The sequence below is a fragment of the Tamandua tetradactyla genome, chromosome 4 (genome assembly GCF_023851605.1).
Source record: "Tamandua tetradactyla isolate mTamTet1 chromosome 4, mTamTet1.pri, whole genome shotgun sequence".
NCBI lineage: Eukaryota > Metazoa > Chordata > Mammalia > Pilosa > Myrmecophagidae > Tamandua > Tamandua tetradactyla.
In genome coordinates, this window is record NC_135330.1 from 73,817,379 (window position 1) to 73,832,405 (window position 15,027).

Here is a 15,027-nt window from a genome sequence, read left to right on the forward strand (position 1 = left end):
TGTGAATGGATTACTCAACAGAAGTTGTTGTATTGCCCTGTTGCTTATGAAAGATGCATGAAGTGCCCACCCTCTTTATGAGGGGTGCGTTGTGTATGTACTGTGGTGTTTGGCTGGCAATCTGGAGCAGGGCAGTTACCTTTAAACCAAGAAGTGAGCTGAACTTTTATAAAGCATAAAGACAAAACAAGAATTTGGGGTCTTCTCTGGCAGTCAGGTGCCTGCCTTTTCCAGGTCAACAGTTTGATATCTGAGTAAAAGACAGTCTTGGGGTGGGGTGGGGTGGAAGATGCTGTTGTTTAATAAAGTTTTGTCATTGTATTTGTGAGAAAGACCCATTTCTACGTATTCTTCACTCCATTTGCCTAGTGCTCACCCACTTCTTTCAGGTTTCCCTTAACAATAACAACTTTGGGAATTTCAATTTAAATCTTCAATGTCATTAAGTTATGCAGGAATTAAAAAGGAGATACACGATATACATATGCTTTTAAAAAAGTGAAAAAAGCAAAATTCCCCAGGCCCCTTTGCCAATGAAAATAATACTAAAAGTAAGAGACGTGTGCTTTAACTAATGCAACATCCATAGTACAGAAAAGAATGAGAAGATTCAATGGTTTTCTTTGGAAAAAAAAAAGGTTTATTGCATATGGAAATCAATAGATATCTTTTACAAAAAAAAGGTTAGAATGAAGATCTCACATTTGGTAAAGGCACATATGAAACATTTTACAGAAATAACAAGGGCAGTGAGAACATAAAACAATACACAACCAAGACCAATATCTAAATAAGACTTTATAAAAACAGGTAAGAAACAGTGCAAAAAATACTGTCAAAAGTCAGTTCTATATACCTGACAATTGTATATAAAACTGGCAAGCATAAGCTTATTTACTGATATAAAATAGCGCATAGAATAGCATGCATAGTTTTATTTAAGGCTTTTAATATTATTAAATTGACAGGGAGTTTATACCAAAGTAAAGTTGACTTGGGTACTGTAAAATTACACCCTAACCTAGGGAATGTCCTAAAAACTTTTCTGCCCCCCTCCTCTCTTACAACTGCAGTTTGATGGTGGAGACACTGGGCTTTCACCTTGCAAGGTAGCAAGTGGCTGCCATAGGGACAGCATGTTCTCAGGATCTTAACCCCAACCTGGAATGCATTTCTTTTAACAGCAGTGTAATAGGTAGAAGTTAAATTCCCCGGTCAGACCACCAAAGCCAATCACAGGGGCAGCCCTGTGCTTCAGCCACCTTTCCAGCTGTGCTGTAAATTGGTAGGCTACTGTGGATTGACCAAAGAATCTTAAGAACTGGTTTGTGAATTGGGGACTTGTCTATACATTGTTTCAAAATAAAAAACCTGTGAAGTGTCAACTGTTTTCAATTATACAATTTACAACATTTTATAAAACACAGACCGAAGTACATATAAAAATACTGAATTAAGTTGAATACCATAGTCCAGTGAAACAAACTAGATTAGCCTGTTATCTGATGCAACCCAAGTTACAGAAGGTTATACATTTAATAGTCATCTGCATATGTAAACCTCCCTCTTCCCAGGCCAATTTAAGTATCCTAAAGGTTATACATTTAATAGTCATCTGCATATGTAAACCTCCCTCTTCCCTGGCCATTTTAAGTATCCTAAAGCAGAAGGAACAAAAGACAATATACAGGAAATCATCTCTCATGAAGAGAATTACCTATGAAAGGATAAGGTCCTAGTGGGTTTTAAGATTCCAAACAGTAGCAAGGAAATTGCAGTAAACTTTTACAATGTTCAAACTGAAACAAATGGCCCTGATTTAGAGCTTAGAGTTCTATGCTGAAGGTACTGATTAGCTAATACTGCAATCGGGAGGCCCCTGAGAATGCTGGCATCACTGATCTGAGAGCCACCAGGGCTAAACTCAAAGCAGGTTTCCTGAGATTTGGGGAAAAGTTTCTACCCAAGGCACAAAAAGAGCCCAGTGTGATCTTCTCAGCTTTCTCTTAGGAAACCTTGTCAGGTGAGATGGCACTTGGGTTTCCCTGAAGCAAGGAGGGAGAGGAAGAAAGAACACGATAACCTACAGACTGGGTAAACGGTTTGTCCTACCCCTCCCTAGATAACTGAGACGTGACAAGACAAATCGCAAACTTTCCTGGGGAGCTCAGCGGTTAACCTGGTTCTCCACACACGGACCAATCTGAATAAAGAGGCTCTGATCAAGGAAAGATGGCTCAGCAGGAAAAAGCCAGAAACCTCTTTTTCTGATTACCTCGGTCACCACACCAGATGTGATCACTGATTGTGGATGGTCTCGCTATAATGGTAAATAGTGTTGCCATAACTACTTTAAATATTGGAGATAAGCTATCTTTTCTTTTATTTCTTCCAAGACTCAGTGATAAAGGGAAGAGAAGGGTGGGTAATGGCAGCTTCCCTGTTGCTGATGGTGATTTCACTATTTTCATTCTGGTAATTTTCATTTACTGGTTTTTATTACTTCAAACTTCATAAGCTTTTCTATTAAAACAAGATTTTCCTAATCTCATATTTTGGAGAGGTAAAAGACACTGATTCACTCTGAACAGTTTTAACTATTTTGTAGCTAAAAGGGAGTAGGTAACCAAGAGAAAGAAAAGCGTACTGGAAGAGTTGATCCACAAAGCAAATGAAAAAACGCCGGGTCACCCGAGCCCTAAGGTGCTCTTGGAATGAAGATGGCGCCATGACAAAACAGTCCTGACCATGTCCGCCGATGAGACAGGGACAACTCAGTTGCTCTATCACATCCTCCCAGTTTGCCCCGATTACAGACACGACTTGCCGTAATGGAATGCACTCCGCAGCACCCCCCGATCTCAGGAGAGAGGAGTCAAGGTTGGGAGCTGGGGTGGCTAACTCTGGGAACCGTGTGGATGTGCAAGCCTGCAGGCAATGGAAGCACCACCAGCAGCAAGCAAAGGGAGACAGCACTCAAAGCAGCCAAACCAGGCAGATCTGATACCCCCCAAACCAAAACCCACGACGCTCGTCAAGGTCTATCTCAACAGTGAGGACTCAGCTAAAAATGTAAGAAAGAGTGAAAAGAGAGCACAGTGCAAGCCACACAGTCTTTCCCGGGGGCACCGCTTCCTACTTTGCATCACTCTGTAAAAAGGGAGGTAGGGAAGATCACGAATCAATGAACTTTTCAATACCATCGGCAGGGCTGATTGAAAGCCTCTGCCTCCTCTCCCTCCCCCTCTTTATGGGGAAAGTTTATATGACGCTTTTGGAAAGAATGATCCTGGTGGCCCAGAATGTGGCAGAAGGAAGTGACTTTCTACACAGATACCAGTCATGGTCAGGCCATATACTGGCTCTAGCTCTTCCATCTTATAGCAAAATGTCCTCCAATTTATTTTTAAAATGGGAGGACCACCTGAAGCACTGAACTGTAGGAAGTGATTCACATCCTTCCCTTTACTGCACCAAACAGTGATAAATTATCCAGTCCAAGTAATAGATTTATGCCAGACTCGCAATGCCAGACGCATGGACACTTTAAAGTTGAATCTCGGATGAAGACCTAGTCTTGGGAGAGAAGATGTTAAACTGGAAAAGATAAGAAAGATGGTCCCCTGGATAAAAATACCCACCTGAGTCTATAATGGAAACACAAAGGCGGCTGCATCTCACAGGACCTCCTAGTAGTTTCTACAAAGAGTCATCTATCCAGGCTGATGGAGAGGGGACCAGGGACAGCCATACGGCTCTTAGAAAACAACAACAGCTTAAGGGCAATCTAAAAATTAGTTCCTCTTCCACCTAGGACCACAAAGGATGTAGAAGCAAAAATCTCTCAATTTAAGCTTCTCAAAAGCTTGTTATTTAAAACATCCCACATGGAGATGATTCCACCTTCCCTGATCTTGACACCTCCAAATGAGTAGAGAAGCTCACTCCCCCTAAATCTCCACAAAGAAATCAATGTTTGACATTCCTCTCTAATGCAGCTAACTCCTGCCTCCCTTTTTTTCCTATCCAGGGACAGAGGTGTGCATAAACATAAATGCTACCAGAGACTCTTACTAAAAGATGTCTCTGTGGAACTCAAATGACACCGAATAAAGCTCAGCTGTGGCTTTGCTGGCAGTCTCATCGCATCCTTATCCTAAGGATGAAGACATCAAACTCATGCCTGTGATGCAGGCACAGACTACAGTAAACAAGGATGAACTCTATGGGTCAGTGTGCCCAAGTGAGTGCAGATGAAAGAAACAAAATATTTCAACTAGAAAACGGCAGAATCAGAAGCCTGACAGTGTTATGATGGCTTTGCTATGAGATGGTCTCTTTCTTCCCCCCTCCATTTTCAATTTTCTCCCTTCAAATCCAAACTGCAGCAATAGAATCCGACAGCTCCAGCTTCAGACTTGATACATCATCAGGAAATCATTCCAAAAGCTCTAACTAGATAACTAATTTAATACACTTTGCTTCAAGGTTTATTCCTTGGCTTGCTTCCCGGATATAAAGCATCTCTGGGCAATTATTATGCAGATGCCACTGAAAGGACTTTAAATGGTTGCTGCTAATTTAACAGGAGATATGCTGGCATTTGCTGGAGATGGGAAAAGGAATGCAAAATGTGCTGAAGAACTAAAAGCATTTGTTTTTAAAAATGAAGTATGTGGAATAGCTTTTAAATGTTTTTCTTTGGTTTTCAATATACACTTCAGCTCGGGAACTGACTATTAAACCTACGTTTCCCCTGCATTTTGTGCACTAATGAAAATATGTGTAACATTATGTGAGAACAGTGAACTGGTTTTAAATGAAGCCCCCTAAGTGATGGGCTCAAAGAGACACCAGATCTGCATGCTGCCCGTGTGAGACTTTCTAACAGTGCTCCGTTGGGACCTAAGAAAAAAAAAGATAAATACTGATTCTGTCCATCATGCAATAAACCAGTAACTGCATGCCAACTGTTAAAACATCCTTAACAGCAGAGTTCCCCAAAGATGAAAAGTCTCTAAGGAAAGGAGACAACTACTTCCTTGCTGGTCGGTGATCAAGTTCAGAGCTTCAGATAGTGTGGTTAAAAGTTCTGTCCCACTGAAAATACACTTAATACGTGTTTTGGGGTTTTTTTTCCCAGTATACCAAAACTCTAGACTGTCCAAACCCCTGTTGAAATTAACCTGCTTGACTAACTTTTCAGCCCTTGGAGGAAGAAGAAAACCCCACCATATCCAAGTACTCGGACTCTAAGCATACAACCACCACAACCCATGCTCAGAGGAGAGACTGGGTTGATCTGCATTCCGAAGTGGTTCATGAGAAACCTGATTTCATACCTGTGTGCCAGAATGTGGCAACAGGAAGTCACAAAGACATGCTCTTTCTGGTTAATTTGATGCTGTTTCTTCTTTATATTTACAGCTCTCCTAAGAAGGGGAGTAACAGAGGAAGGCAAAATAGAACACCTGCATGGTAAATTCTAAGAACAAGACCACAACTAAAAAGTTGTGTTCAAGAAGAACTAGACAGCAGAGAGGAAAATTCCCAAAAATTCAGCAAGAGGGACGATGTGTGGAACATGATTTGTTGTACACTCACCTAAGGCGTTCAGAAGGACAGTGATCAATGAAGTCACAAGGAAGAAACAAGCTAAGAACCGACCTGGGTTATACGGAGACCAGGAATGCAGCAAAGGACTCTGTGAGAGACCAATTTCGCCGCCTTTCATAAAGTGGGCCAAGATTTGGACTACAGGTCACAAATGGGATTAGTTCGGCTCTGGCAGGCCAAGGCCTGGAGGGGATGACCACACAGTGGGCGAGCACGCTTTTGTGTGCTCCCTACGTACCCAACAGCCCCCCTAAGTCAGCTTCCCCAACTGCTTCCTTCATAGCCTTTCCAATGGCTCGTGACTGATGGGAAGACAGAATGTACCTAGCCCCCTGACCTCGGGCACCCGTCCAGCACAAATATCATCTCTAAATAAGAAAAATTATCAAAGGCCTGCCTGTCCCTCTTTCCACTCTGGTCCATTATCCCCTCTCATCAGGCAAGAGGCCTCACTGAACAGATGGCCTGGCCCAGGGCCTCAAAACCAGCAGGCTGGGGCCCCCTGAGCAAAGAGGGAGAAGCAGCAAATAACCAAGGCACAATCCCCGGCAGGGAGGTACAGGTTCCAAACCCAGAATGTGGACTGGTTAAGTAAGATACAGCAGAGTTCCCTGTTCTGTCTGGAAGACATAATTACTGCACCCTTGAAGGGAGCATTTTCTCTGTCTATCCTTGCCTTTAACTCAAGCGCGTGCGTACGTGCGTGCATGCGGAAACCAACAAAGAAAGGAAGAAGAGATGAAACCAACTGTCCATCAAGGCTCACAAGCCAAAACAAAATCATTGTAGAATAGAATTTTCTTCTACAGAAAGGGTCGTGGCCCTTTTCACTTTGGGATGATGTCATTTTCTGGCCATTTCGACATGAAGAGTTCGGCGGATAAATTTCAGGGTTGGTTACCAGTGTGGCTGTAACTTCCTAAGAGGTGTATTCCCTTACGCCTCCATTCCCCAAATGATCCACCACCTTCCCTACTGACATATCACAATGCAGATCAGTTAACATGTGGTTCAAATGAAAAGCACTGTCTTGTGAATGCTGTATTACAATAAGTCACAAAAGTTATTCCAAAGGGGGAAAAAATAAATTATCTCATATAAAATAATACACGATGCTTATCTATGAATCATCTTGGCGTCTGTCCTCAGAGACCCGGTGGCCTGCCTGCTGCCAGCCATTCACACCCTGCTGGGGGACAGCTGTTGTCTGGAGGTGCTTCTGCCTCTGCGAGAGGGACGGGGTCCTTGTCCCTGGAGCTCGGTCTGGAGAGCTCAGATGAGCCTGGAGCTTTGGAGGAACTGGATGAGGACCTGGTAGACGAACTTGTACTGAGCGATGGTCTGGATCAGGAACATCCTCTGCTCCCTGAGGAGCTTCAGCATCACGGGCACTTCCACCTTCTGCAGGAAAAGAGAAAAAGCACAAGACCCTGAGATGGGAACCTTCCCTGGGGCCCCTCCTCTCTCCCTCATCCAGGATGCATTCACTCATGGCCATGCACTGCTACAAGACAAAGGACCTGCTGCTCTATATTTCACCAACCAAAGAGTCTATTTCCGACAACTGGAGAACCTGGTGGCCATAGATCACTGGTGTAATATTCTTAATACAGAGTAGTCCACTGGATAAAACACAGAGGCCTGGAGCTGACCTTGACTGGTGCTGTCAACAAGACCGCGGCCCAGGGCTGGGATCCTGGGGCACTTCAGTTTGCATCTCTGGGTTTTAGTTTCTTCATCTATAAAATCAGGATAAGGATGCTTTCCTCTAACAGCAGGGAGATCTTGCTCATGCTAATTACATTCTCTAAAGCTCAGTTTCCTCAGCAATAACACGGGATCAAAAGATGGGATTCACGTAAAGCACTGAGCACAGCGTTGGGCACACAGTAAGTTCTAAATACACCACAGTCATTGTTATTTTATTAACATTAATAAAATGAGAACAATTACCCCCACTGCTACCTCATAGGACTGCTGGCATGATCAAGTTAGATAATTTATGTGTAAGCCTCTAAAAACGTCTAAGTGCAATCTCTGAACCCCAGTCATGTTTGGAGTAAAAGCCATTAACTAAAAGCATTTTGAGTATTAAGTAAAATTGCAAATGTAAACTCTTTGAGACCGTAAAATGCTTTTCAACCGAAAGGATTGCTCTGGTGTCCCCTTACTCCGCATCATTTCCACCCTGCACCAGCAGGGGCTGGCACAGCAGAAATGCCCCTGAGCCATGATGCCAGCACGACCTCAGCATGCCCCCCACACTCTGGTTGCTCACAACCCAGAAAAACATCCAAAATTAAAGAACAGAAACTCAGCTGTACACCTTTTTTCACTTGGGGAACTTCAAACTTTAAAAGTATATTTTTTCAGCTATTCTCCCAACTCTGTGTAACTGTAAGACATCATGGGCCATTCATATTAGTTGTTCCTCTCCAAAACCAACTAGGCAATAAAACACACAGTAAGTTTAAAAGGGACAATGTCAAGTTCCTGGGTAATAAGAGAAATAAAAAAGGTATTTGAATCCTTGGGAAGAGGCAGCCTATAAGATTCTGATGGTAGCTGGTGTCTAAATTACACTCCAAAGCTACTACTGCCATGATATTCAACCTAGAGCCACCCAGTAATGGACTTAATGTAATGTTTGAGAAACATCATCCTGGACGGGGCACTGCCGATAAAAGGGTAAAGAAAATGGCTCTGAATAGAGAGGTAGGAACACACGGGAGTCAGGAGTAAGGGGCTCTGGGATGGGCTTCATCAGCGCAATCCCACTTCTGCCACTTCCTAGATGTGGGATGAAGGCACGTAACTTCGTCTACCCGTGTCTCAGCTTCTCTTCTGTGAAACAAGGGTCCTACCAGGCCTAACATCATGGGGCAGCTGTGAAGGCTACCTGAGTAAATACTTGCAAGGTGCTTACAACAGTGCCTGCTTAGCACTAAATACAGTTTAGCTTTTTAAATTTTCATTGTTGACACTATATTCCTCATGATACCACCATCACCATCATCATCATCATCACCATCACCATCACCATCACCATCAATCACCATCACCATCACCATCACCATCTCCATCACCATCTCCATCATCATCACCATCACCATCACCATCTCCATCTCCATCATCATCACCATCACCATCACCATCTCCATCTCCATCACCATCACCATCACCATCACCATCTCCATCTCCATCACCATCACCATCTCCATCACCATCACCATCTCCATCTCCATCACCATCACCATCTCCATCACCATCACCATCTCCATCACCATCACCATCTCCATCACCATCTCCATCACCATCACCATCTCCATCACCATCACCATCACATCACCATCACCATCACCATCACCATCACCATCACCATCACCATCATTCCCACTCCAAGAGCCTGTAAGACTCAGCCCCAAAGACAGTATGTTATCTGATACGGGGCCACTGAGGACAAGGCAAAGATTCTCCTGTTCTTCAAGAAAAGGGTCCCAGCTGCCTTGAAGCTTCACCCTCACAGGTTTTGAGGCCAACTGTCCAGAACCCAAGGCATGAGGAGGCGGCTGACCTTTGCTCAATCTTGCTTGGAAGGCATTTTCTCCTCCCCATTCTATGAAGGGGGGAGCATTTATTCAAAAATGCAAGATCAAGATATGTGCTCTTTGGCTAATGAGAACCTGACCTTTTTAAAATTGTCTAATCTGGGAGAAAGAGCGGAATCCATGGGGCCAAGAAGACAGTACTCCAAGCATAAATCTAGTGCTTTCTGGGAAAAAGGTATAGGTATTAGAATGTTACTTTCACATCTTACTGTCATATGACACTCAGTGAGCAAAAGCAATAGCCACAAAGAGGCTTATCAGAGTAGCCCAGGAAAGCGGTCTCTTCCATTCTAACAGCCACCCGATCCCATCTTAAGAATGTCTGCTTCATTGTTTGTGCTCAACTTTTCTATGTTAACGATGAGACTAAGAAGGAAAAGTCAAGGAAAAAGAAAAGCAATTTTAAAGACAAAAACCCTATGAATTACAGGCTAAAATATAAAATATGTTAAGTCCAGAAGCCTTGGAAAGAAAACAAGAAGGTAACACAGAAGAACAGAGCACATGATTAAAGTTTACACAAGAGAACAGAGCACGTGATTTCCTACTTCTTTATCAAAATCTTTGTTCCACTCTTCTCAAGTTCCTGAAATAGGAACTTGAATCTTACTAACCAGACCTTGAAACGGCATCAGAACAAAGTAGAGTCCCCCCCTCCCCCCAACATCTACCGATAGCAATTAGGGGAAATAGGACAGATAAGGCTGGCTATATTTGTGCTAGGGCAAAGGAAATGAAAAATATGAGTCATCCTGCTATCTCTGAATATCAATGGGAACAGAAGTTCTTTTTGGACTGACCAAGTTCCAGCAAAGAAATGTTCTGACATGCAATTGGGTATTGAGGAAATCTGCTATATTGGGACACACCATAGAGAACTCAATCACGCCAATCCCACGCCAAGCCCAAGGGAGGCCCTACCGGCCGAATCCCTGGCTCAGCACGGTGCTGGCTCTGACGAGTGTTTGTGGTCTCCACGATATCTGGTGTCCCTGAGCCCTCATGCCATTGCATCACTGAGGCTCGGCCGCTGATGGGCATCCAAAGAGCTCAGAACAACTGTTCATGCCAGGCCAGATGGCCTGAACAATGTCTCAAGTTAAAAAGGGGAAGAGGGAGCAGAGGAAAAGGTGCAGGGATTGGAGAAAAGAAGGGGAACTTGAAGACAAAGTGATCAAGGGGGAAGAAAAGACACCTAAGTGGGGGGCAATGATGAGGATCTTCCTCCCTGGTCCTGCAGGGGGAGCCAGTGAGCTCAGGTACGCGGAAGCCGTGAGCAGCCTGACTATTCTCTCCCCATCACCTGGCACTGGGTGGATGTGGGACTTGGGGGCCAGTTATTCACCGTATTAGAGGATTCTTGGCAGTGACGAGGTAGAAAGAAACAGAGTGAATCAAAATGACAAAAAACTGAAATTTCAATGTAATCTCAACTCATTCCTTGATGGACATTTGCTCACTGACCAGATTTTTTTTCTTTTTTTAATATGGGGCTACAATTGGTATAACCCCTCTCCTGCTTTTCAGCAGCACAGGTATTTTCGTATGTACAGACCGAAAAAAATTTCCAAAATTAATTTTTTTATAGGCAAGAAGGTTAAAATCCTTTGGGTGTGTTTACATTTAGCATTTATTGTTTTGGGGGAAATTTCAATATATCTGACTTGATGGGACAATATTTAATCTGATTTTCAAACTACTGATACTATTGAGTAAATACATATAATATAAATTCCTCTCTAGAGTGTCCTTTATGAGGTTCCCTAATTTAAAAACTAGCCAACCACTATAAAAGTTTCCTTCTAGTTTCCAAGCTGTATAACCTGAAAATGGAACAAGAACCAATGACCCCGTGTATCTGGAGGAAGAGTGATGCCTGGAAATCACTCTGGACCACGAGGTAGAGACCTCACCTTGTGCTGTTGCACCACTGCTGAAGAGCCACAAGTCACTAGCAAGTCATGTCACTGTTTCTGGGCCTCAGTTCTCCCATCCTTGAGGCTGGAGGCGCACCCATGTGCCTGGCTGCCCTACACAGCTGCTACGAGGACCAACTCAGAGACTAAACATGGACCTTTAAAAACTGCACAGCCCCATCTAAACAGAGGAATGGTTCTTGAGACTTTGAATGCTGTTTCCCTGATCCATGCTAAATGGAAAGCCTCTCAGTGTGGCTCCCTAATTCTATTGCAGTAAAAGAATACCAGCTCAGCAGCCCATTTCTCCAGGGGAAGAGCCAAGGCTTCCAGCCAATGCAGAGACAAGTATTACTGGGGTACTCAGATTACCTGCCCTGGGCTGCCACATCACACAACTGCTAGGTCTACCAGTAGTAGACATAACCCTTTTAAATAAAAAACCTCACTGTGGAGACCAACAAAAACAACTAATCATTTTGAAAGCACACACATTTTTTTTTTTTTCTTCACATGGGTAGGCTTTGGGAATTGAACCCGGTCTCCAGCTCAGCAGACGAGAATTTTTGCCACTGAGCCACTGTGGCGCCACCCATAAGCATATACATTTTTACATAGGATTTAGGCCAAAACACATCCTAGAAATGCATGACACATCTAAACTGGGTGCCACCAGATCACCTACTGTGGAAAATTACCCGCAACAAAACCAGACTGTCTGCAAAACAGTGTAGACTTCTGAGAGTGTGTGTCATCTAAGGTCAGGTTATCTAGATGTTTCCTAGCTCCAACTTCATATTTATCTGGGTATCTACACAGAGTGGTGAGAGGCAAAACATCAAGACTTTAAATGGCAGAGTCAAATTAGGAATCCTGTGCCGGAAAACTCTTGTCAGGAATGGAAATGAACCACTGGAGACAGAAGGGCACAGGCTGAAGTTGGACGGTACAGGAGACCTGTCCCCACGGTAGACTATTCAGAGAGAACCCCAGAATGGCTTACTTCGTTATGCTCCAGGCAGTAGATCATCAGTTCCGAGAGAATGACCACGCCGGTCCTGCCCACTCCGGCGCTGCAGTGGACAACGATCGGGGGGTGGCGGTTCTTGGTGCCTTCCAGCATGCTGTTGGTGTGGCGGCGCACGGACTGGATCTCCTCCAGGTACGCTGCAAGGCAAGACGCAAATCCTGTCACCAACGTCCCACCTGGCTTTGCATAAAAGTCAGGGGAAAAAAACGATAGTGCATCCTTTTTCTCTCCCCTTAGGTGACAATAATTTACTTTTCTTACAAGACACTAATTATTTGGCTGGTGCCCGCTGTACAGTCCTGGGGCCAGAAAGGACCAGCTGGGAGTCAATTAGTCCACGGGAGAATGTGTTCTTTAAATTAAATAGTTCTTTTTTAAAAATTAAATTCTGTTTTCCCCTCTGCAAATCCCAAAGTCCCCCAAGCAGATGATTCTAGACATTACTTACAGCAATTCCTACTATTAACAGCCAGGGATCAGAACAACAGCTAAGTCCCCTTGAAACGCCCGCCTACCAGAGCCAATTTCTGGTGGGAAGAGAGCATCCATCTGCCCCTTCCTCCTTTCTCCCACTCGATGTGCGAAGGTCCGCTGAGGCTTGACTTCAGTTTCAGATTTTAAAATAGGCTTTGGGTGGCCTGCTTTTCAGCACAGATTCCATGAAGGGCTTTATACCAGGTGACTCAAGCTGAGTCACCCACCCAGGGGCACAGCGGGCCTGGGTGGAGGGGGCCGTGCCCCCCCCTCCCACATCTGCCTGGCTCGGGAGGGCAGGTGGGTTCTGCTCACTGCTCCAGGTGGCCGTGAAGGAAAAATGACAGCGCCCCAGGCCTTCAAGGCAAACAGCATGATCACAGAAGAAGGGGGAGGCGTATATAGATGTGACCCACCCAGCCCCAAAACTGGGAAAAATCAATTATTAATTTAGATCTCCCAGTAGCTCAGGAAAGAAAGAACGAGGGTCCTTGAGAGTTGGCAAACCTCATCCTAGTGCCGGAATGCAAACAGGACGGCAGGGCTGAGGGTGCTGAGGAGAAAAAAGCACTTTGGAACCATTCTAGTCATTTACAAACATCTGTTTACATCCAATCAATGAGAATACCTATTTTCCCTTATAATTCTTATCTAATTACAAAATAACCTGAGGTAGTTTACCAAAATAAATAACTACGGCTACTAACAACCTTAGTGAGAAAAAAAACAAAAGGAAGAAAGGGAAGACAAATGACCCAAGGTGAGCAGAGAGGGTTCTTTCACATGGAGCCCAGAAGGAGAATGAGGGCTCGTAATTCTGCACAGCTTAATGTAATGCCAGGATACATTCCAGAGTGTGTTGAGCAGATAATTAAAAAGTATTGGCAAGGTCCCTCGAAGGAAGGGAGAAAAAACAGGCAACTATTGAGCTTTACCACCAGGAAAAACCCTGATAATGTCTCAAACATTAGGGATTCCCAAGTCAATAGGCCATACCCTTGAGCCTACTTATATATATAATTATACATATATATATTTGATTGTGAAAAATAACATACATACAAAAAAGTAATAAATTTCAAAGCACACCACAACAATTAGTTGTATAACAGATTTCAGAGTTTTGGGTTACAATGTCACAATTTTAGGTTTTTCCTTCTAGCTGCTCCAAGACACTGGAGACTAAAAGAAATACCAATGTAATGATTCAGCATAATGATTCATACTCATTTGTTAAATCCCTGAGTCATCTCCCACATTGCCAGGTAGACTTTCACCCCTGGAGGTCATGTCCTGCACAGGGCAGTGCTTTGATCTTGAGGCCTGCTCTTGTGAAGCCTATTTCTGTAGTAGAGAAGCTCAGTCTACCTGTGGTTGTGCCTAAGAGTTGCTTCCAGAAGCCCTACCTCTTTTTTTTGCTCAGATGTAGTCTCTCTAAAGCCAGCTCTGCAAGTAAAACCATTACCCTCCCCACCTACAAGGGACGTGGCATCCGGGGGTGAAAGTCTCCCTGGCAGTGTGGGAGATGACTCCAGGGGCAAGCCTGGCCCTGGCACCACGGCATGGACAATGCCTTCCCGACCAAAAGGGGGAAAAGTAATGTAACAATACAACGTATCAGTGACTGAGAGACTTCAGAGTTGAGAGGCTATTCTGGAGGCTGCTCTTAAAACTAGCTTCAGGGAGATATTGCCAATTACGAGGGTTGGCCAAACCCCAACCAAAAATTCCTTGTTAACCCTAAAGAACATCTATCTGAGACTCTCTATCTTAGATTAAGTTTTCACGCACTAAGATTACTTTCCAGAAACCTACAACCTCCAGATGGCTCCGTGGCCAGGTAAGCTCTGAAACCCAGAGGGGTCAGGCTCTCCAAGAACATCAACTAGTTCCATCCCTCTATCCCATATTATCAACATCCCTTTCCAACATGAAAATATTAGAATGGGCATAGAGCAAATATGCCTAAAGACTGGGAGAAGGCTCAAATGAGAAGGAGGATTTATAACAGAGAAGATAGGATTTAACAAATGAGTACGACTGCTGAGTCATTATATTGACATTTTTTTCAGTCTCCATAGTCTTGGAGCAGCTATAAGGAAAAATCTAAAATTGTGGAATTAGAATCCATACCAAACTCTGAAATCTATTCTATAACTACTTGTTATGATGTACTTTGAAATTTATTACTTTTTTGTATATATATTTCACAATAAAAAATGCTTCAAAAAAGTCATTTCTATTGGATACCAACATGAACGAAACACTTCTCTGAACCGAATTCTCCAAACAATCTTTCTGCAAGGAGGAAAAATATTAGGGGACTAAGTATTCTCTGTCCGATAAAAGGCAATGCTAGGGTGGGCAATGGTGGCTCAGTGGC

At 43.7% G+C, this 15,027-nt stretch overlaps 1 protein-coding gene across 3 annotated transcripts in view; it reads right to left on the minus strand.

Annotated features, from left to right (window-relative positions):
• Positions 1–619: 619 nt before the first annotated feature.
• PTPN14 (protein tyrosine phosphatase non-receptor type 14) overlaps positions 620–15,027 on the minus strand; it is a 201,612-nt gene continuing 187,204 nt past the window's right edge. For all 3 annotated transcript variants that reach the window (XM_077157804.1, XM_077157805.1, XM_077157806.1), the window contains 2 exons: positions 12,144–12,307; positions 620–7,017 (listed from right to left, as the gene is read on the minus strand). In XM_077157804.1, coding sequence (XP_077013919.1) covers positions 6,889–7,017; positions 12,144–12,307 — 293 coding nt within the window. In that variant the 3' untranslated portion in view covers positions 620–6,888. The remainder of the gene's footprint in view (positions 7,018–12,143; positions 12,308–15,027) is intronic.